This window comes from Haematobia irritans, chromosome 4 (assembly GCF_050003625.1).
Source record: "Haematobia irritans isolate KBUSLIRL chromosome 4, ASM5000362v1, whole genome shotgun sequence".
Classification (NCBI taxonomy): Eukaryota; Metazoa; Arthropoda; class Insecta; order Diptera; family Muscidae; genus Haematobia; species Haematobia irritans.
Window position 1 is genome coordinate 136,460,900 of NC_134400.1, and position 24,038 is coordinate 136,484,937.

The window sequence follows — 24,038 nt, forward strand, 5'->3', positions numbered from 1 at the left end:
TATGGGCAAAATAAGTTTGAAAGGGTTGTGGGGGGATTTCAAAGCAGAGAAGTGGAGCAACCAGGTGATGTGTTGTTTGGTGAGATACCCCTGTAGAAAGCAAGTGGACTGTATGAGCGGGTTTTGTTGATTATTTCTCAGAGCAATGAGAAACAATCAACAATGTTATGAGGAAGTAACCACCGGAAAGAAAATAAATGATAACACAGGAATGTTTTAGTTTAGATGGTAATACAATGGTTTATTTAAAATATAGAAGAAAGTAAAGGAGAAGAGAAATGGTTTTTGATGCTCACCGTTTGAAAGTTGGAGGGAAAGTGAATACAAAAGAAAGCGTCTTAAACCGATGAGAGCTTAGAGTACTAAATTCATTTAGGAAAAATTCACAATAGATTTTTATCGATAATAATTTAGTAAGATTTTACTAAAAGTTATTCAAAATAATTCACATTTATAATTCAAAGCAAAATAGAGAGTACAATTTAATTCATAATTCATTAATCCAAAAATGCAATTCATTAAAGAGTAATTCATTGAAATTCATTAAAAATTCATAAAAGAAAATCATAAATAAATAGTAATAAATTCATAATAATTTGGACAAACGTGAAGTTTGTCCATGCCCCCGGCCTTGCTCTTACGCAAAATCTGGTTGGCATAGGACCGTGGCTAAGGACTTGATGGCTTCTGCGAGCACCTGCTGGTTCAGTTTTGCTTTTGCTGGACGCTTCTTATTCTTCTTATTGGCTCGGTTTGGTTTCGTTGGCCTCCGGGTCGACGAGGCAGGTTGCTGGGCTATCGGATTCTTCTTCATCGTTCGTCTTGTAGTCCTTACAGTACGAGTTACTGTCGGCCGTCGTCGTGCAGATGCATTGGTTTGCGGAGTGGTGTTGGGTCTTCTAGTGGTCGTTCTCGGGGTGAAGCAGGATGGAGTCGTGGCTGTAGGAGTCAAGGAGATCTGAGGGTGAAGCATCGTATGGTGGTGGTAACCGCACTTTCGGCACGTTTGCGAAGAGTGGCAGTTCTCAACAGTGTGGCTTTTCGCGAGGCAGTTCATACAGTACTTGTGATTGCGTACTGTAACCCGTCTATCCGCTACCGTCATCATAATAAAAATAGGACAGTCACGCAAAGAGTGCCTTTCCTTGCAAATGGCGCATTCATAAACCCGATGATACGACATTTTGGAATGAAAGGATCTGTAATGGGATATGACTTTAGTGTAGGAAATGGAAATGGAGTGGGAAAGAAAAAGTTGGGAAAAGTAATGATCATGAGAGGTTCTAATGTTAGGTGGATGAGTCGGAAGGAGTTTGATCTAGAAGTGGTAAGTAGCATAATTTAACAATTGGTCGTGTGATTATCCCGGATGCGATTCTAACATCCGCCACCCGTATATTATCATCGGAACCACGGTGAGTATCAACAATTCGACCTAAACGCCAGTCGTTAGGTGGAAGCAGATCATCCATTACTGCAACGAGATCACCTATCTTTAAATTCGGGGAAGAGTTTTTCCATTTATATCGTTTATGTAGAGTTTTGAGGTAGTCCTCTTTCCACCTTATGGCAAATTGGTGGTGAAGAGCTTTCAACTTCGTCCATCTATTAACTAGTGAAATATTCTGTGCTGGTGTTTCTGGGAAGGACATGATCGGTGACCCTTTTAAAAAATGACCTGGTGCCAGTGCCAACAAATCTGAGGGATCCTCTGAGATTGCTGAGATCGGTCGTGAATTGAGAATTCCCTCTATTCGTGCGAGAATTGTTGCAAATTGTTCAAATGTGAATCGGTGTGCTCCAGCAATGCGCTTAAAATGATGCTTAAAGCTTTTGACCGCCGATTCCCACAGTCCTCCCATATGGGGTGCGTGGGGTGGAATAAATTGCCATTCGAAGCCATGAGCTGAATATTTCTGAGAGATATCGTGAGCTGTCGTTTTAACAAAGCTGGCGAATTCTTTCAGCATTTTCCGACTAGCCCCAATAAAATTTCTCCCATTATCGGAAACAACCCTTTGGGGTAGCCCCCGCCTCCCGACGAATCGTGTGAATGCGGCTTCAAATGCCAGTGATGAGAGTTCCGAGCAAGGCTCCAAATGGATAGCTTTAGTCGCGAAACAGACAAAAATTGAGACGTAGCCTTTTATGATAGGAGATCTTCGCAATGTGGAACTTTTTAGTTCAAAAGGCCCTGCAAAATCAATGCCTGTTATATGAAAGGGAGGAGAAAGAGTACATCTCAAGGGTGGAAGAGGAGCCATTATTTGGCTGCATGATTTCTGTTTAAATATGATGCATGTTTTACATTTATGTATGATACTTTTCACTCTTGGTTTCAGACGTGAGATATAAAATTCTGTTTGTACCATCCTACACATTAGGGTACAATCAGCGTGTGCCAGCACCTGGTGTAAGTGTGACAAATATAAAAAACAGAGACGAGAATTCCCCGGAAGAATTATAGGGTAGCGTTCGTTGTACGACAGAGATGAATCAGCCAGCCTTCCATTCACTCGCATAATATTCTCTTGATCAAGAAAAGGATTCAAACACTTCAATGTGCTCTTATTTTCTATTAATTTAGACTGAAGGAGATTGTTATATTCAACTGGGTAAAATTTACTCTGAGATAATGTGATTAGACGAAATTTCACCAATTTCACCTCATGTTGCGTAAGAAATGGTTGCGAAAGTCTCGATCTCGATTTAATTCGACTGAGACAATTGTTGTAAAATCTAAACATATATGATATTACTCGTAATGCACGAGTATAGGACGAAAATCTGAGTAAGATGTCTGGCTCCTCAATCGCATCATGATATGTGTGAACGGTTGTACGTTTTCCGATCTCCGGAGCCACAAGGGGATTATTTTCTGGCCAGGCTGTGTGTGGCCTAGTCAACCAGTTCGGACCATTAAACCATAAAGAATTATCAACCAAATCTTGGGGCCGGCAGCCCCTAGTGCCCAAATCGGCTGGGTTATCATGCGTGGGACCATGACGCCAAATACCTTCCGGAACCAGATCGTGAATCTGAGCGGTCCGATTCGCCACATATGTCTCCCAAGACCAAGGGGGTTTCGAAAGCCATCCCAGTACTATGGAAGAATCTGTCCATAATGTTATGGCACTGAATTTAAAGTTTAATGTTGAGACAACGTATTTAACCAGCTTCGCTAAAAGATATGCGCCATTCAATTCCAATCTCGGTAAACAAACTGGTTTAAGCGGTGCAACTTTACTTTTAGCAACAAGCAGATTAGAGAAGACGACAAATTTTTGAGTTTGGCAGCGAATATAAACGCATGCACAATATGCGGCCTGAGACGCATCTGAGAAACCGTGAATCTCTAGTTTGTCACTTGGACAGTATTGTAACCATCTTGGTATAGTAATGGAATTTACGTGAGAAAGATCAGACACCAGCCTCTCCCAGGTTGATTGAGATTCTGGGCTAAGGTTGTCATCCCATCCAATACCTTCGAGCCATAACTGCTGCATTAAGATTTTGGATCTGATGATGACTGGAGCTATCCACCCGCAGGATCAAATAATTGCGCAATAGCCGATAATACCATGCGCTTTGTCATCAATTGATTACATTCAAAGGGTTTCAATGAATATGTGAATGAATCGGATAAAGCATTCCATTTCACTCCTAAAGTTTTTGTTGAACTTGATTCATGAAACCGCAAGAAGTCTGAATCGTATAAATCTTGAGATGGGATGTGAGAAAGTAATTCCGGGTAATTTGCTATTATTTTCTTGAGAGGAAATCCTGCTTGAGTTAAAACTTCAATTAATTCAGCTTGTGCCTTCAGGGCTTCTTCCATTGAGAAACCTCCCGACAAAATGTCATCAACATATGTCTCCCGCCTAAGAATCTCCGCAACTCTGGGATATTTTCCTTCATACTCAGATGCTAATTGCAATAGAGTGCGTATAGCGAGAAAAGGGGCACAGTTGATGCCAAAAGTGACAGTTTTAAGTTGATAGTCTTTGATAGGACCATCTGTAGAACCCCGCAATAAAATACGTTGGTAGGGTCTGTCATGCGGGTGTAAAAGAATTTGTCTATACATTTTCTGAATATCACCGCAGAAAACGTATTGATATTTTCGCCAATTCAAAATTATAGAGGTGAGATCAGATTGTAAAGTCGGACCCGTATGCAATACATCATTCAGGGAGAAACATGACTTTGTTTTCCGTGATGCATTAAAGACGATTCGAACTTTTGTCGACTTGTGTTCGGGTCGTATCACCGCATGGTGTGGTAAATAAAATGAGTTAAACTTGCCATCGGAACATATTTCACGAGACGATGTCTCTTCTGCGTGGTCAAGTTCAATGTACTCGTTGAGAACTTCATTGTATTGAGTTCTTAATTCAGAATTCTTGGATAAATTGCGTTCCATATGATTATATTGTGCCATAGCAATAAATCTCGATGAGCCCAAGTACATTGATTGAGAAAACTCTTCCCTAAAAGGAAGTCTCACCATGTAACGACCATTTGAAATTCGAGTAGTAGTTTTTTTATAAAATTCCTCACAGAACGCATCAGCAGCTGAGACGAGATGGGAGGTTGGTACTTCTTCCTGTTCCCAAAATTTTCTCAACAAATCGCTGAGAGCAGTCCCTTCGGATTCGAGAACATTTACAGAGAATGATAATATAGTTTCAGTCCGCATTGGACCACTAAGTACCCAACCGAATATTGTATTATACGCAGAGGTTTCTCCACATATATTCTTTTTGATTCCGTCAATGTTAATGAAACGTTCAGAATCGTTTCCAAGAACCAAATCAATATGGGAAGACTTATTAAAATGTGGATCCGCCAACTCGAGATCGTTTAATTCAGAAGGATTCGGAATTTCGAATGAAACAGTAGGAAGTTTCTTGGTTACATTTGGTAATACAATAGCAGATACGCTAAAACGAATGTCTCGGTTTTTCGAAACTATAACCATCTGGCATAGCTTGTCAGATTTCTGAATTTGACCTCCAATTCCTGATATCTCAAAGTTGGCCTTAATTGTTGGAAGCTGTAATAGGTTCTGGATTCGCTGAGAAATAAAAGTTCGTTGAGAGCCCGGATCTATTAGAGCTCTGACCGTGAAAAATTCTCCCATGTGTTCAATCTGCACTAAAGCAGTTCGAAGCAAAATCATATCATTATTTGAAGCAAAATTTGCTTGAATGTGTGAGGAATTAATTTGCCTTGACGAAGAGGGACCTTCATCTAACGGCAATTGATTTGTAACATTTTTAGTGGGCTTTTGATGATTCTGGCTTTCATTTATAGATTCATTGTTTACAGGACCTCGGTTTTTATTCTCATTGTAATTATTTCTGAGATGAAGCAAACTGTGATGGGATTTATGACAAATAATACAAGTGTTAATGCTTTTGCAGTTCGTTTTGAGGTGAGATGATGAAAGACAATTACTGCAAATTTTATGTTTGTATACCACATCTACACGTTGTTGTGCGGTAAGTTGTCGGAACTTCGGACAAACTCGCAAAGTATGATTTGTTTCACAAAGAATGCATGTAGATGCAAGTTTTTCTTGAGAATGATACGTTTGAATCTTGCCAGAGCCCTGAGATGAGCCTTTAATGGTATGATCAGTTTTATTGGAGATTTGAGATGAGTTGGTATGTTGCTGCTTGGTGTATCGAATACTTGATATGCGTTCAACTACTTCGAATCTATTTATCAAAAATTCATCAAGTTGGTTCCATGTTGGCAATTCTCGATGAGATCTAAGGGATTGTTCCCATAGAGAAAGAGTCTCATCGGGTAATTTAGTAGAAATTAAATAAATGAGAATTGGATCCCAACCACTTACGTCGACATCGAGCGTTCGAAGTGTACATAAACAATCATTAACTGTAGATTGAATCCTTTGAATTGATTCACTGTTCTCTACAGATGCAACGGGTATATTAAAGAGAATTTTTAATTGATTGTCGACCAAAACTCGTTTATTCTCATAGCGAGACTTGAGCGCGTCCCACGCTAAAGAGAAATTCTCATTGCATAAAGTATAACGCTTGACAATTGCTCAAGCTGGGCCTCTGGTCTTATTGCGTAAATGGTAAAGTTTTTGAGCGGGGGTTAATTTCGGATGATTGACATAAACTGCCGTGAACATGTCACGGAACGAGGGCCACTCCTCGTAACCACCTTTAAACACCTCGGTATCACAAGGAGGGACTTTAATATAGCTGTCGTTCGAGTCATGAGAGGAGATTGGAACAGGATTTCGATTCTGCGGAACATATTCGGGAATTAGACTATGTCTGGCTTGTTGTCGTGTATGGCCTCCAGATATTCTTAGAATATCTAAAATTTGAGACCTTGCGGTATAATATGCCTCTGAACTGGCATTGAAATTTATCTTAGCATTAGCCTTAATGTCCTTTGGATCAGTAGAGCTTGGAGATAGCATTATAGTTTGGTACGAAGTTTGAAGTTGTTGCCATCTTTTTTCCAAGTCTTCCAATTTGACTTCCAATACAGAGTCCGTTTGGTCTCCGATATCACACTGTTCGAATTGTGTACAGAAAAGTATCAAATATTCACAATCGAAGAGAAATCTGTCGTAAGCAGGAGATGCAGTTCCCGCCGCTTTGATATTTGAAGAACCGCTGGATCCAGAATGTCCAGATGAAGGGTCACTAGGATTATTTGTAGGATTCATATCGGTAACAAATCAAATTATATCGTTATTAAAATCCGTCGACTTAGTCGGGAAAATCGAATCTGCGGGATTTATCGATGGAATAAAACAGAATCGTTGATACTCAGTGAGAACCAAATGTTTACGTATATGAAATGTAAATGTGAAGTTTTTACGGGTGACCTCCAACCGTTTAGTCGCGTTTAATGAAAAAATGTATCTCCTGACTAATAAACTAATTAGCGGTGCTTGCAAATGTTGCGAAAATATAGTAGTTTATTTATTCAAGAGAATAATTGATCAGTTAAATATGCAAAGAAATGTAATGAATCAATTTTAATTGATTGCAGTTCATGAAATGTAATTGAAAAAATTTTAATTTTGTTCCCACAAATACCGAGATGTTCTATTTTATATAGAATGTGACGACATTGACGAATTCAATTTCGATAAAAGTTGATTTAAACCAAATTTTCAACAGAAATAGATGATTTTCATAAAAAACAAAGTTTTATCTTTCATTGAGGAGAGAAGATGTTATCAAATTTCATTGAGAGTAAAGTAAAGTTCGATTTTAGCGAAATATATTGAACTCATTCAAATGAAATATGACTTTCTAAAATTCATTAGAATAGAAAAAAATCATATATCTCCAAGAAAGTTCAACAATTCCTCCAAATACTCTTGTAAGCACAACAGGCCATATAATAGTAAGCTTCACAGAGCGAGAAATTTAAGTTCCAACGAGAAATATATTGAACCAATTCAAAAGAAATACGACTTTCTTGAGTGTCTTCGAAAAAATCATATATCCTTAATAAAGTTCAAAAATTTCTTCAAATTTCGATATAGCACAATAGACAAATATAATAATACAGCTCACAGAGCAAGAGATGTTAATTTTACAGAGCGAGAAAATTATGTTTTACCAGCCAACTCGGCATTGAGATTAGATTTCACTTTTTATTCGTATAAGCAGAGATGTAAATGTTATATTTTATAGCGATAAAAATGTGTTTTATCATCCAACTAGGTTTTGCGATGATATTTTCGACTTTTTAAACATATGAGCAGAGATGTAGTTATTGTTCGGATTCGGAAATTGCGATAAATGTTCACAATTTTCCATATAAGCCGCTAGTTTTGATTTCAAATAATATTCGTTGTATGTTCACTTTACACAATTTACCTGTTATTTTGGTGAGTTATACATAAACCATACTTTGATGTTGGTTTTGAGTGTAGTTGCAATCGTTCATTTGATCAGTGTATATTTTGGGTGACAAAGGAAAAATTTTTCTGAGTGTCGTAATTTTGAATAATTTTCCGTAATGTACTTAATTAAATCGATAGTTATTTTCTTCAGTGTAATTCAGATTGAAATTGAATTTTCTCTGCAGTGTATTATGATACCGAAGAAAATTTCTTAAAGTGTACTGGGTATGTTTCAATTTTTTTTCGTAGCCAATTTTGATTTTACGCGTATTTTGAGAAATAATGTAAAACCTCATACACATTACACATTCAAAATCTACTTTAACTAGATTTCAACTGTCAGTTGCCTTATAAAAATGGGATTTCAAATCCACTTTTAGTAGATTTCGAGCCTAATGTGAATGAGCTATAAATATTTTAATAAAATTTTGGATTTTGTGTGCAAACCAAAATTAATAATAATAATAAGCAATTTTTATATTTTATGCGAGAGATATGATCGAAATTACAAATATTTTTAATGCGTTCAGATCAAAATTCGAAAATATTTTGTTGAGTGTATTTGATCGAAATTAGAGATTTTAATAAAATTTGGATTTTTTTTTTTTAAATATATTTTGATGAAAATTAGAGAATTTTTCTTTTTGATCAAAATTACTTTTCGCAGTGTACTTTGATAAAATTAGAGAATTTTCATTTCTTTGTATTTTTTTTTTTTTTATTTGTACCAATTTGCGTTTATTGTGTTTTAATTAAAAAATCAATTTTTTTAAGTGTAGTTATTCAATATTGTTGTATATTAACCAGATTTTTTTGAGTGTAGTGTTTTGAAAAATGCCTTAGTTTTTCAGTGAATTTTAGATTTTCTAATTGTATTTCATTTTTGTAGAGTGTACTTTTATCAAACTTGATATTTTTAAGTGAATTTTAATCAAATTTAGCAACCTTTTTTTTTTTTGAGTGTAATTTTTATCAAAATGATGTAATTTTTTGAGTGTATTTTAATCTGGCTTTGCACAATTGGTTTGTGTGTAGTTTTAATCCAAATTATTGACTTTATAATATTTTTTTTAAGTGTATTTCGGATTTTTAAATTTTATATATATTTTTTTCAGTGTAATTCGATCAAATTATTTAATTACTTCCCTTTTATAATATTCCTTTAAATTCTATTTTGATGAAAATAATTAATTTTTAGAATATTTCGATCAAAATTAAATTTTACGCGTGTTTTTTTTCCCACATTAGTATTTTTTCTAAGTGTAATTTGGCCATAAATTTAATTCTTTCTATATATTTTTTCCCAAATGTACTTGGACCAATAGTTTCATTTTATGATATTTTGATAATTGCATTTAAACGAAAATGGCGATTTTCCAAGTGTAATTAATTAAACGACAGAAAATTTTTCACAGTGTAAAGAATTTTTTCACGTGTATTGTTGAAATGTTTATGGTGATGAATTGTTGTGCAAAATTAAATGTACCACAAATGGCTGTATGTGTTTGTATTCTTTTGGGTATTCGTTTCAATATTATTGGGATTTGATTAATTTTTCTCTCTGTGTATGCATTAAAATTTTCGCATGTACCGTATATTAGACACTCAAATAAATTTTTCCATAAATAAATAATATAAATGAATGATATGTTGATTTTAATTTCGGTGTATGTTAATATATATTCATGATATGTAAAAATTAATAAAGTGCAAATGGGATTAGTGCTTGTGCGATTATATAGAGATGATTGTGCAATTGTATGTAATGTGTGTATGTGAAATTGAATGTGTAATACGATCAAACTGGTGTATTGTCTTCTATTTTACTTTCGGTAACATATTTCCAAATGGTAATTATCATATAATATGTTTTCAATTCCAAACATTTGAATTCCAGTCAGTTTCACACCTTTTTATTATGTTAGTGGGATTAATATGGCAACACTCTAAACCACAATGATTGTCATATGATCATATGTACATTGTTATTGTGGAATGTATTGATGAGATTAACCAAGAGAATTGATGGAAATAAACGATATGAGAAAAAAAATAATAGAAATACCTGTTTATTTGATGGTGGATAATGGTGGAAATGTAATTTTTTTTTTTTTTATTCACAATTTCACTGCTTTCGGAATTTTTTGTTCACAAAGTAAATAGCAATGAATTTATTTGCAAAGCAAAAGGGGAAATTCTTCTTCTTGTTATTCTTTTATTTACTTTTACATTTACATTGCAAAGTCACTGAACTTCGTTTATGCATTTGTTGAAACGATATACAAACAACCATACATGAATATAGAAATATGCATAAATATGAAATTCTTTTGACCGCTTTGACCTTCACTTTGCAAATTTTTTGGACGATTTTTTATCAGAAATAACTGTTTTGGTACCGTTAAACGGACGGACAACCAGGGAAATTACAGGATTTTCACTTTTTTTCCTTTGCACAAATATAATAAGAAAATTCGCACTTTTGCACATCAAATTTTTAGAGATATTGGGAAATATACATACATACATACAAACAATCGTTTGCAAACACAATTTTTTCGACCGATATAGGGAATGTTGCTTCTTTTATTATGTTTTGGCGGATTGGAAATAATTTTTTATGGGAGTTTAGCAAAGTTTTGGGGAATTATTTGAAGCTTGACAGGCTTTTAACGATTTTATTCTAACTTTTACCAATATATTTTATACTTTTTGGGATTTAAACCTTATTTTCTTCACTTTTATATAATTTTTACAAATTTTATCGGACACTTTTCTTATTTTTACTGTTTTTAATTGACTTTTAACACTTTTTTAAACGTTTTAATAAATTTTTTACCTTTTTATAATGTTTTTTTTTCGCGTTTCACTACCGATCACTCCCGATTTTTTGTGTTTGCATACGTTCGTTTTGTGATTTGTATCACTTACCGGCGGTTTCACACAACTAACTATGGTAAAGAGATGGGGGATTACCTTAGTGTTGTGGATTGTGATGTTAATGTTGATGTTTGTGGATGTTATGGTGTAGTTACCAGTGAACGGCTACGGAGGACCATGAAAGGGTTGTGGGGGGATTTCAAAGCAGAGAAGTGGAGCAACCAGGTGATGTGTTGTTTGGTGAGATACCCCTGTAGAAAGCAAGTGGACTGTATGAGCGGGTTTTGTTGATTATTTCTCAGAGCAATGAGAAACAATCAACAATGTTATGAGGAAGTAACCACCGGAAAGAAAATAAATGATAACACAGGAATGTTTTAGTTTAGATGGTAATACAATGGTTTATTTAAAATATAGAAGAAAGTAAAGGAGAGGAGAAATGGTTTTTGATGCTCACCGTTTGAAAGTTGGAGGGAAAGTGAATACAAAAGAAAGCGTCTTAAACCGATGAGAGCTTAGAGTACTAAATTCATTTAGGAAAAATTCACAATAGATTTTTATCGATAATAATTTAGTAAGATTTTACTAAAGTTATTCAAAATAATTCACATTTATAATTCAAAGCAAAATAGAGAGTACAATTTAATTCATAATTCATTAATCCAAAAATGCAATTCATTAAAGAGTAATTCATTGAAATTCATTAAAAATTCATAAAAGAAAATCATAAATAAATAGTAATAAATTCATAATAATTTGGACAAACGTGAAGTTTGTCCAAAGTTTTTCATATAAAAATTTAAATTTTTTTAGGTTTTGGGTGGATTTTTCAATTTTTTTAGGGTGGTCACGAATTAAAGTCCTTTTCGCTCTAGGACGCATATTTAAGGAGATATGGGCAAAAGAAGTTTTTCATATAAAAATTTCAATTTTTTTAGGTTTTGGGTGGATTTTTCAATTTTTTGGGGGTGGTCACGAATTAAAGTCCTTTTCGCTCTAGGACGCTTAGTTTAGGAGAAATGGGCAAAAGAAGTTTTTCATATAAAAATTTCATTTTTTTAGGTTTTGGGTGGATTTTTTAATTTTTTGAGGGTAGTCACGAATTAAAGTCCTTTTCGCTCTAGGACGCATATTTAAGGAGATATGGGCAAAAGAAGTTTTTCATATAAAAATTTAAATTTTTTTAGGTTTTGGGTGGATTTTTAAATTTTTAGAGGGTGATCACGAATTAAAGTCCTTTTCGCTCTAGGACGCATATTTAAGGAGATATGGACAAAAGAAGTTTTTCATATGTAAAAATTTCAATTTTTTTAGGTTTTGGGTGGAATTTTTAATTTTTTGAGGGTGGTCACGAATTAAAGTCCTTTTCGCTCTAGGACGCATATTTAAGGAGATATGGACAAAAGAAGTTTTTCATATAAAAATTTCAATTTTTTTAGGTTTTGGGTGAATTTTTTAATTTTTTGAGGGTGGTCACGAATTAAAGTCCTTTTCGCTCTAGGACGCATATTTAAGGAGATATGGACAAAAGAAGTTTTTCATATAAAAATTTCAATTTTTTTAGGTTTTGGGTGGATTTTTTAATTTTTTGAGGGTGGTCACGAATTAAAGTCCTTTTCGCTCTAGGGCGCATATTTAAGGAGATATGGGCAAAAGAAGTTTTTTATATAAAAATTTAAATTTTTTTTTTTAGGTTTTGGGTGGATTTTTTAATTTTTTGAGGGTGGTCACGAATTAAAGTCCTTTTCGCTCTAGGGCGCATATTTAAGGAGATATGGGCAAAAGAAGTTTTTCATATAAAAATTTCAATTTTTTTAGGTTTTGGGTGGATTTTTCAATTTTTTGAGGGTGGACACGAATTAAAGTCCTTTTCGCTCTAGGACGCTTAGTTTAGGAGATATGGGCAACAGAAGTTTTTCATATAAAAATTTTAATTTATTTTAGGTTTTAGGTGGATTTTTCAATTTTTTGGGGGTGGTCACGAATTAAAGTCCTTTACGTTTAGGTTTTTTAGGTTTTGGGTGGATTTTTCAATTTTTTGAGGGTGGTCATGAATTAAAGTCCTTTTCGCTCTAGGAAGCTTAGTTTAGGAGATATGGGCAAAAGAAGTTTTTCATATAAAAATTTCAATTTTTTTAGGTTTTGGGTGGATTTTTCAATTTTTTGGGGGTGGTCACGAATTAAAGTCCTTTTCGCTCTAGGACGCTTAGTTTAGGAGATATGGGCAAAAGAAGTTTTTCATATAAAAATTTCAATTTTTTTAGGTTTTGGTGGATTTTTTAATTTTTTGAGGGTGGTCACGAATTAAAGTCCTTTTCGCTCTAGGACGCATATTTAAGGAGATATGGGCAAAAGAAGTTTTTCATATAAAAATTTCAATTTTTTTAGGTTTTGGGTGGATTTTTCAATTTTTTGAGGGTGGTCACGAATTAAAGTCCTTTTCGCTCTAGGGCGCATATTTAAGGAGATATGGGCAAAAGAAGTTTTTCATATAAAAATTTCAATTTTTTTAGGTTTTGGGTGGATTTTTCAATTTTTTGGGGGTGGTCACGAATTAAAGTCCTTTTCGCTCTAGGACGCATATTTAAGGAGATATGGGAAAAAGAAGTTTTTCATATAAAAATTTCAATTTTTTTAGGTTTTGGGTGGATTTTTCAATTTTTTTAGGGTGGTCACGAATTAAAGTCTTTTTCGCTCTAGGACGCATATTTAAGGAGATATGGGCAAAAGAAGTTTTTCATATAAAAATTTCAATTTTTTTAGGTTTTGGGTGGATTTTTCAATTTTTTGGGGGTGGTCACGATTTAAAGTCCTTTTCGCTCTAGGACGCTTAGTTTAGGAGAAATGGGCAAAAGAAGTTTTTCATATAAAAATTTCATTTTTTTAGGTTTTGGGTGGATTTTTCAATTTTTTGAGGGTAGTCACGAATTAAAGTCCTTTTCGCTCTAGGACGCATATTTAAGGAGATATGGGCAAAAGAAGTTTTTCATATAAAAATTTAAATTTTTTTAGGTTTTGGATGGATTTTTAAATTTTTTGAGGGTGATCACGAATTAAAGTCCTTTTCGCTCTAGGACGCATATTTAAGGAGATATGGACAAAAGAAGTTTTTCATATATAAAAATTTCAATTTTTTTAGGTTTTGGGTGGATTTTTTAATTTTTTGAGGGTGGTCACGAATTAAAGTGTAATGATTTGTTTAATTTTTTTGGTTTTTTGTTGTTGTGGATGTGCAAAATTTTGTGAGGAATTTGTTAAGCCTGCCTATTGTGGTGCCGGCGCTTAATAACGCCACTTGGCACAACTGAGTGCCACAGCAATTTAAATAAAAAGATTTTTAATTTATGGTGATGTGCCGGTTTTAGGCTTAAAAACTTGAATGTTCCTTTATTTAATTTTTCTTGATCTTTTATACAAAGATAACGGCATTTCTTATTTTGTTTTCTTTTTTCAAACATATCCTTAAAAATAAACAACAATCCTTATATCTAATCATATGTTCTATTACTTATTACTAAACAGCTGTTTGAATTACAATGTAACTTAAACTATTGAACAGCTGGCTTAAAACTAATGTACCCAATACACTACACCCTCACCCTTTGGAAAAAAAAATAATTTTTATATCCAAAAATTATTTTTTTAAAAATCCTATCAATATATACATAGCATACATACAATTCAGTGAATTTTTTTATTACAATTCAATCATTTTTTATTGTGTAATACATACATTTCAATTATTTATCAATTCTATACATTCCATTTTTTAAACATATTGTTATGGTACTTCTTCTTTATTCCATTAATATCTAAAATTGAGTTTACTCCATCTCTAACTAGTATCTTATATGGGCCATGATATGGCGGTTGATTTTTCTTTCTATTCATTGTTCTCAAAAGAACGAGGTCTCCTACTTTCAAATTTAGTGAATTTGATGATTCATCTTGGAGTACCCTTTTTATTTTAGTTTTTTCTAATAAATCTTTAGCTCTTTCGAGAGAAAATTTTAACCTGTGCCTTAATTCAGCAACATAATCATCAGTGTTGTAAAATTGGCTAGTTTTATTTATTTCATCGTTGGGTAAGGAAGGAAGTTTTCCAAATATTAGTTCATAAGGCGAATAACCTGTATCTATATGCGGTGACGTATTGTAGGCAAAAGTAAAATAAGGAATCCAAGTATCCCACTCATCATTTTTGGAGAAATTTAATAAGAATTCGTTAAGTACCCTATGATTTCTTTCTATCGAACCTAAGGTTTCATGGTGATATGGAGCACTAAAAATTTGTTTTATCCTCAACAATCTACATACCTCTGCCATTAATTGATTGGTAAATTCAGTGCCCTTATCAGCTTTCAAAACTTTGAAATTCCCATAAATAAGTATGAACTGTTCAACTAACGTTCTTGCTACCGTTTTCGCATCCTTTGATTCCATTGGAATCGCTACAATATATTTTGTCAAATCACATTGAATCGTGAGAATATACCGATAATGATTCGATAACCTCAACGGTCCTACTGTATCAATGGAAACAGTTTCAAAACTAGTTGTTGGTGTATTGGTAAGTGTAAATTGTTCTTTCGTGTGTCTTGTCTGTTTATTCATTTTGCATTGCGGGCAATTTAGGACAAAGCCTTTTATCATCTTGTACATATTTCTCCAAATATATCTCTGTTTAATTTTTAGGGTCGTTTTTCTGACACCTAAGTGTCCTCCATGTGTTGAGTTATGAAACTCATCTATTAGTTTCAGTTGTGTATCTTTACAATGTATTCTTTTCGGTTCATCGTATATTAAAATTTTCAAATCCGTTTTCATATGTTTCTGCATTTTTGTAAATATTATTTTAAATTCTTCCATGGCCATGGTTTTAAAAATATCATCATTTCTGCTCAGAGCTAATTCGCGTATCTTATGATCACGCATCAACGACGTCAGCTTCTCCAAACTCGCTCGTAAGTCAGATGGATTATCGCTGCATCTTACAATAATTTCGTATTTTCCAACTTCTATCTTTGTTTTCCTATTTTCCTCTAGAGGTACAAATTTAAGTTTCATCAAGTTTTTTATATCCGCTACAGAAGTACACTCCCAAATGTAAAGTTGATCAGGCTTTAACATCGTGGTACTTGCTGCGGTAGTCATGTCAGTGTTTTTCCCATGTGCAGTTTTCCTCTGCATGCTTCTAGTGATAGCTAATATCCTTCTTTCATTTTCAGCTTTATCCGGAATCATAGCTTTTAGGGCGTCACTATTTAAAACTATTCTAGATAACGCATCGGCATTCGTGTTCATTTTTCCTTTCTTGTAAATTATTTCGAAGTCATAATCGCTCAAATCCATTCTTATTCGTGTCATTTTTGAAGATGGATTACTGTGCGTAAAAAGAGATACCAAAGGCCTGTGATCTGTGACCACATAGAACCTTCTGCCATATAAATAGGGTCTAAAGAAATTTATTCCCCAATGAATGGCCAACAATTCCTTTTCGATGATAGGTTTGTTCAAATCGTGTTTCTGCAGTGTAGCACTTGCATATGATATTGGTAAATCTGCACCAATCTCCCCTTGGGAAAGAACAGCGCCAAGTGCATAGTTGGATGCATCTGTAGTTAAAATAAACGGTTTCGTAAAATCCGGGTATTTAAGAATTTCTGGTTGTAAAAGTTTCTTTTTCAGTGTTTCAAATGCACTCTGACATTTTTCACTCCACACAAATTTGTTGTCTTTCTTCAGCAGTGCATTGAGGGGTCTAGCTATGTCGGCAAAATGTGAAATAAATCGCCTGTAGTAGTTGCAAAATGCAACGAATCTTCTTACTTCATCTGCATTTACTGGTATGGGATAGTTTTTTATTGCTTCATCCTTCGCAGGGTCTGTTTTCACGCCTTTATCAGTTATTAAATGGCCCAAATAAATTACCTCAGGCTTAAGAAAGCTACATTTATTGGCATTGAGCTTTAAATTGAACTTCCGCAATCGTTGAAATACGTTTCTCAAGTTGGAATTGTGATGCTTCAAGCTACATCCAAAAACTATTATGTCATCAACATAGAGAAAAGCTGATTCATCCAATCCGCTCAAAGCAATCGTTAACATTCTTTGAAAGCTGTTCGAAGATATCTTTAATCCAAATGGTAATCGTTTAAATTGGAAATGTCCATTTCCTGTAGAAAAAGCCGTGAGTGGTCTGGAATCCTCGTGCAAACCTATCTGGTGAAATGAACTCGTCATGTCCAGCGTTGAGAAATATCTTGCTCTTCCGAGTCTATCTAATACATCTTCAATTCGTGTCAATGGAAATTTATCGTTAACGATTTTGTCATTAAGTTTTCTGAAATCCACTACAAGACGCCATTTCTTTGTTCCATCTGTAGATTTCTTCGGAACTACCAGCAATGGTGAATTATAAGGGCTGGTGGAATCTTCAATTATGTCATCATTCCTCATTTGCTCGACTTGCTTATTTATTTCATCCATCTGTGTGTGGGGAAGACGATAATTTTTTATATAAACCGGAGAATCATCAATGGTTTGTATTTGTTGAGTATAAAAATTATTTATACTCAATTTATCCCCAGGAAGATGGAAAACATCTTCAAATTCTTTAAAAATCGCAATAATTGACTCCCTGGAATCAGGATCACATGTTCCAATATCAATATTGGTCAATAAAGTTTTAATTCTTTCAGGATTACGTGTCTTCGAATGACTTGCATAACAAATGTCATATTCACTCAAAGGATGTATTTCACAATCAATGCTGTCAATCTTCACTGCCGCATCTGTAGTATTTAGTATCCTCACATGTTTTATGCCTTTAGCAGGTATTATGGTATTTGCTAAGAAAACTCCTTCCGCCAATCTTTTATTTAATACAATACTATTTTCTCTCACATCCACACTTATTGGGAAAATCATTTCTGAACGTGCTGGTATAATGGTGGCGCTTTGATTAATCGGTCTCGTATTCATTGGTAATATGATTTCATCATCATTGATGTTAAACGAAATAGTGTATGTTTCAAAGTCTATTTTACACAAGTATCTTGACAGAATATCTCTCCCGATAATGCCATCTGTTGGGATTGGAAAATTCTCATCCACAATATAAAACTTGTCATCCAAAACAAATCTTTCAATATGTAAATCCAATGTTGTAGTACCAATACACTGTACTGCGTCTTCAGTAATGCCAGTGAGTTTCACGGTTTCACTTTGATTTATATTGCCAAAATTGTGGTTTTTGCAAATTGAAACATCAGCTCCCGTGTCAATCAAAAATCTTAATTCTTTATCAATATTGCCACATTTTATAGATAAAAATGCGCTAGATTTTGCCGATATATTGAAAATTCTTATATTTGGCCCTCTTGGACAACAGCTTCCTCCATTGTCCGGCCTTCGTAGTTTCCCTCATCGGCTGAATAAGGAAATGCTCGAAAACGTTGACTTGTTCTTCCGTCATATGAACGGTTTCGGGAATTTTTAGCATAGTTGCCACGATAGTCGTCGTGCCCATTATTTCTCGTGTAATTATTGTTATTATTTTGATAATTGTTTTGTTTTCGGGTAGTGTTGTTACTAGTATTGTTATGTCGCCAATCGTTGCGTCCGTTTCTATCGTCGAAACGCTCCCTAGGCCTAAACTGACTTTCTCCAACATATCCGTTGTTGTTCCCAAATCTGTTATCACTTCCATACCTACTATCATTACCATTATAATTCCTACTTCTCCCACCTCTAAAATTCCTATTATGACCTCTATTTATGAAAAACATGTTCTTATCTGCCGAATTTAAATTCTTCTCGGCAGTAATACATCTCTGTGCTGCCTCACTCAAAGTTTTTGGCATGTTCGATAATAATATAGGTTGATATTCAGCACTAACACCCTTAACAAATACATTAAGCGCCATGCCATCACTCACCTTATATATTGCATCCTTCGTCTCCTGAGATGGGTTCGACAAATTCCCAATTTCAAATGCACTTAACTGATCTGCAAGCTCTGAAACTTTTTCCCTAAACTCAGTTATAGTCGACCTTCCTTGTACCGTAGTACCCAATTCAGTTAAAACCTGTTGCAACGTTTTCGGATTCGGAAATGCCTCTTCTAAACTTTTCTTCAATTCACGCCATGTTGTTGGTTTGTTGGAACGACCTAAAATACTCCTCACCTGAGTTGACAGCTTGAAATTATAGACATACTTAACGAATATGGGTCTATCTTCTTCCTTCAACAAATCGTGCAGCAATTCAGTTTGCGAAATAAAATCATCCAAAAATTTAAATGTCCCCTTGAATACCTGTAGGTTTTTGCCTACCATAGATATGTCAAACGACGCCATATTGGGAAAACTTTCTTCCTCCCCAACTTCCTCTTTTACGTTTAAAGTTTTTAAAATGTTCTCAGTTTCTCCAAGTAGCTTCTCAAATTGTAATTTTAAAGTTTTGACCTCTTCTTCATCAACAACTTCATTAATTTTATTTCTTAGAAAACTCAACCGAGCAAACTTTTCTTCTATATACTTCTTAGAGAAAGTTCTGTTCACGCTCTTCTTCAAATTATTTTTTAATTTCTCTAACTCATTTATATATTCATTTAGCGACTCCATATAAAATACTACAATTCAATAAATTCAAAATTTAATAAATAAAATATTATAATTATTGACTGAATTTTCTTTTCTTATTTCCCAATAAATTGCTAAATTAATTCTATTAAATCTTAACAGTACTACAATTCATTTCAAAAATTACAATTACAATATGAATACACTCCTTTATATCAATCTGAATTTAGCGATTTTCCATAACGTTTGTACGCCCCTAATGAAAATACAACCCTGATTCAATACATGTGAACCGGTTACCGATTACTTGAGTACTCGTATTAAATGTCAAATCGGAACATATAAAATGTCAACAAGTCGGACATCTTGAAAGCGAAGCAGAATATTCTTTTTTTAGTGAATAAATTTAATGTTTCAAAATTAATAGAATATTTAATTGGTGTATAATTCTATAAATTCATCTTATATTTTTCATTTCTTTCTTTTTTCTTATATAAAATAAAACAATATAACAAAAAGTCCCAGCCTTTTCTTTTGTTAGTGTTGTGTTAATGTGTTATTGGTTGTTGTGTCTCAGTGCAATTGGTTTTGTTGAATTTTCTTTGTTGCATCTCGGATTGAATTGCATCAATACGTAACCACATCTCTGATGCTCGCTGCCAAGATGGTGGGGGATCAGCGTTGATGGCTTCTTTGAGGGCCGCAAGTTCTCTTCGTTGGCGCACTATTTTACCACCTCTTCTATGTTTCGGTTTTGTTGTTGGAGGAATCCTGGTCAACATCTCTTCACAAGCCCTTTGTTTCCTCTTGAAATATTGCTCAATCGTTAACTTTTTTGGACCGGCAGCTGGATCCACAGGACACTTTTTTTCTTCAGGCATGAATTTTTGTGTCGGCAGGATCGCCATGTAATGATTTGTTTAATTTTTTTGGTTTTTTGATATGTTGTTGTGGATGTGCAAAATTTTGTGAGGAATTTGTTAAGCCTGCCTATTGTGGTGCCGGCGCTTAATAACGCCACTTGGCAAAAATGTTAATTTTGATATTGCAGGCACAACTGAGTGCCACAGCAATTTAAATAAAAAGATTTTTAATTTATGGTGATGTGCCGGTTTTAGGCTTAAAAACTTGAATGTTCCTTTATTTAATTTTTCTTGATCTTTTATACAAAGATAACGGCATTTCTTATTTTGTTTTCTTTTTTCAAACATATCCTTAAAAATAAACAACAATCCTTATATCTAATCATATGTTCTATTACTTATTACTAAACAGCTGTTTGAATTACAATGTAACTTAAACTATTGAACAGCTGGCTTAAAACTAATGTACCGAATACACTACAAAAGTCCTTTTCGCTCTAGGACGCATATTTAAGGAGATATGGACAAAAGAAGTTTTTCATATAAAAATTTCAATTTTTTTAGGTTTTGGGTGAATTTTTTAATTTTTTGAGGGTGGTCACGAATTAAAGTCCTTTTCGCTCTAGGACGCATATTTAAGGAGATATGGGCAAAAGAAGTTTTTCATATAAAAATTTCAATTTTTTTTAGGTTTTGGGTGGATTTTTTAATTTTTTGAGGGTGGTCACGAATTAAAGGCCTTTTCGCTCTAGGGCGCATATTTAAGGAGATATGGGCAAAAGAAGTTTTTCATATAAAAATTTCAATTTTTTTAGGTTTTGGGTGGATTTTTCAATTTTTTGGGGGTGGTCACGAATTAAAGTCCTTTTCGCTCTAGGACGCATATTTAAGGAGATATGGGCAAAAGAAGTTTTTCATATAAAAATTTCAATTTTTTTAGGTTTTGGGTGGATTTTTCAATTTTTTGAGGGTGGTCATGAATTAAAGTCCTTTTCGCTCTAGGACGCATATTTAAGGAGATATGGGCAAAAGAAGTTTTTCATATAAAAATTTCAATTTTTTTAGGTTTTGGGTGGATTTTTCAATTTTTTGGGGGTGGTCACGAATTAAAGTCCTTTTCGCTCTAGGACGCTTAGTTTAGGAGATATGGGCAAAAGTAGTTTTTCATATAAAAATTTAAATTTTTTTAGGTTTTGGGTGGATTTTTCAATTTTTTGAGGGTGGTCATGAATTAAAGTCCTTTTCGCTCTAGGACGCTTAGTTTAGGAGATATGGGCAAAAGAAGTTTTTCATATAAAAATTTCAATTTTTTTAGGTTTTGGGTGGATTTTTCAATTTTTTGAGGGTGGTCATGAATTAAAGTCCTTTTCGCTCTAGGACGCTTAGTTTAGGAGATACGGGCAAAAGAAGTTTTTCATATAAAAATTTAATTTTTTTTTAGGTTTTGGGTGGATTTTTCAATTTTTTGAGGGTGGTCACGAATTAAAGTCCTTTTCGCTCTAGGACGCATATTTAAGGAGATATGGCCAAAAGAAGTTTTTCATATAAAAATTTCAATTTTGTTAGGTTTTGGGTGGATTTTTCAATTTTTTGAGGGAGGTCACGAATTAAAGTCCTTTTCGCTCTAGGACGCTTGGTTTAGGAGATATGGGCAAACGAAGTTTTTCATATAAAAATTTCATTTTTTTAGGTTTTAGGTGGATTTTTAAATTTTTTGGGGGTGGTCACGAATTAAAGTCCTTTTCGCTCTAGGACGCTTAGTTTAGGAGATATGGGCAAAAGAAGTTTTTCATATAAAAATTTCAATTTTTTTAGGTTTTGGGTGGATTTTTCAATTTTTTGGGGGTGGTCACGAATTAAAGTCCTTTTCGCTCTAGGGCGCATATTTAAGGAGATATGGGCAAAAGAAGTTTTTCATATAAAAATTTAAATTTTTTTAGGTTTTGGGTGGATTTTTAAATTTTTTGGGGGTGGTCACGAATTAAAGTCCTTTTCGCTCTAGGACGCATATTTAAGGAGATATGGGCAAAAGAAGCTTTTCATATAAAAATTTCAATTTTTTTAGGTTTTGGGTGGATTTTTCAATTTTTTGAGGGTGGTCACGAATTAAAGTCCTTTTCGCTCTAGGACGCATATTTAAGGAGACATGGGCAAAAGAAGTTTTTCATATAAAAATTTCAATTTTTTTTAGGTTTTGGGTGGATTTTTAAATTTTTTGGGGGTGGTCACGAATTAAAGTCCTTTTCGCTCTAGGACGCATATTTAAGAGATATGGGCAAAAGAAGTTTTTCATATAAAAATTTCAATTTTTTTAGGTTTTGGGTGGATTTTTCAATTTTTTGAGGGTGGTCACGAATTAAAGTCCTTTTCGCTCTAGGACGCATATTTAAGGAGATATGGACAAAAGAAGTTTTTCAAATGTAAAAATTTAAATTTTTTTAGGTTTTGGGTGGATTTTTTAATTTTTTGAGGGTGGTCACGAATTAAAGTCCTTTTCGCTCTAGGACGCATATTTAAGGAGATATGGACAAAAGAAGTTTTTCATATAAAAATTTCAATTTTTTTAGGTTTTGGGTGAATTTTTTAATTTTTTGAGGGTGGTCACGAATTAAAGTCCATTTCGCTCTAGGACGCATATTTATGGAGATATGGACAAAAGAAGTTTTTCATATAAAGATTTCAATTTTTTTAGGTTTTGGGTGGATTTTTCAATTTTTTGGGGGTGGTCACGAATTAAAGTCCATTTCGCTCTAGGACGCATATTTATGGAGATATGGACAAAAGAAGTTTTTCATATATTAAAATTTCAATTTTTTTAGGTTTTGGGTGGATTTTTTAATTTTTTGAGGGTGGTCACGAATTAAAGTCCTTTTCGCTCTAGGGCGCATATTTAAGGAGATATGGGCAAAAAAAGTTTTTTATATAAAAATTTAAATTTTTTTTTTGGGTTTTGGGTGGATTTTTTAATTTTTTGAGGGTGGTCACGAATTAAAGTCCTTTTCGCTCTAGGGCGCATATTTAAGGAGATATGGGCAAAAGAAGTTTTTCATATAAAAATTTCAATTTTTTTAGGTTTTGGGTGGATTTTTCAATTTTTTGAGGGTGGACACGATTTAAAGTCCGTTTCGCTCTAGGACGCTTAGTTTAGGAGATATGGGCAACAGAAGTTTTTCATATAAAAATTTTAATTTATTTTAGGTTTTAGGTGGATTTTTCAATTTTTTGGGGGTGGTCACGAATTAAAGTCCTTTAGGTTTAGGTTTTTTTAGGTTTTGGGTGGATTTTTCAATTTTTTGAGGGTGGTCATGAATTAAAGTCCTTTTCGCTCTAGGAAGCTTAGTTTAGGAGATATGGGCAAAAGAAGTTTTTCATATAAAAATTTCAATTTTTTTAGGTTTTGGGTGGATTTTTCAATTTTTTGGGGGTGGTCACGAATTAAAGTCCTATTCGCTCTAGGACGCATATTTAAGGAGATATGGGCAAAAGAAGTTTTTCATATAAAAATTTCAATTTTTTTTAGGTTTTGGGTGGATTTTTTAATTTTTTGAGGGTGGTCACGAATTAAAGGCCTTTTCGCTCTAGGGCGCATATTTAAGGAGATATGGGCAAAAGAAGTTTTTCATATAAAAATTTCAATTTTTTTAGGTTTTGGGTGGATTTTTCAATTTTTTGGGGGTGGTCACGAATTAAAGTCCTTTTCGCTCTAGGACGCATATTTAAGGAGATATGGACAAAAGAAGTTTTTCATATATTAAAATTTCAATTTTTTTAGGTTTTGGGTGGATTTTTTAATTTTTT

General features: G+C 33.7%; 3 protein-coding genes across 3 annotated transcripts; all 3 read right to left on the reverse strand.

The window, feature by feature from the left end:
• Positions 1 to 444: 444 nt before the first annotated feature.
• LOC142234616 (uncharacterized) lies at positions 445 to 11,340 on the reverse strand. The gene is made up of 2 exons (XM_075305771.1): positions 9,978 to 11,340; positions 445 to 1,199 (listed from the first exon to the last, which is right to left on the reverse strand). The coding sequence occupies exon 2, from the start codon at positions 1,181 to 1,183 to the stop codon at positions 638 to 640; it is 546 nt and encodes a 181-aa protein (XP_075161886.1). The 5' UTR covers positions 1,184 to 1,199; positions 9,978 to 11,340; the 3' UTR covers positions 445 to 637.
• LOC142235774 (uncharacterized) lies at positions 1,290 to 3,506 on the reverse strand. The gene has a single exon (XM_075307033.1). It carries the CDS (start codon positions 3,504 to 3,506, stop codon positions 1,290 to 1,292), a length of 2,217 nt encoding a protein of 738 aa, XP_075163148.1.
• LOC142235775 (uncharacterized) lies at positions 3,536 to 6,718 on the reverse strand. The gene is made up of 2 exons (XM_075307034.1): positions 6,091 to 6,718; positions 3,536 to 6,033 (listed from the first exon to the last, which is right to left on the reverse strand). Exons 1-2 carry the CDS (start codon positions 6,716 to 6,718, stop codon positions 3,536 to 3,538), a joined length of 3,126 nt encoding a protein of 1,041 aa, XP_075163149.1.
• Positions 11,341 to 24,038: the final 12,698 nt, after the last annotated feature.

Coding starts and splice junctions, on each gene's coding strand:
- LOC142234616 (XM_075305771.1), bottom strand. CDS start 1,183: ATGTCGTATCATCGGGTTTATGAATGCGCCATTTGCAAGGAAAGGCAC.
- LOC142235774 (XM_075307033.1), bottom strand. CDS start 3,506: ATGCAGCAGTTATGGCTCGAAGGTATTGGATGGGATGACAACCTTAGC.
- LOC142235775 (XM_075307034.1), bottom strand. CDS start 6,718: ATGAATCCTACAAATAATCCTAGTGACCCTTCATCTGGACATTCTGGA. Junction 6,034..6,090: donor TTTACGCAATAAGACCAGAG/GCCCAGCTTGAG, acceptor ATTTCTCTTTAG/CGTGGGACGCGCTCAAGTCT.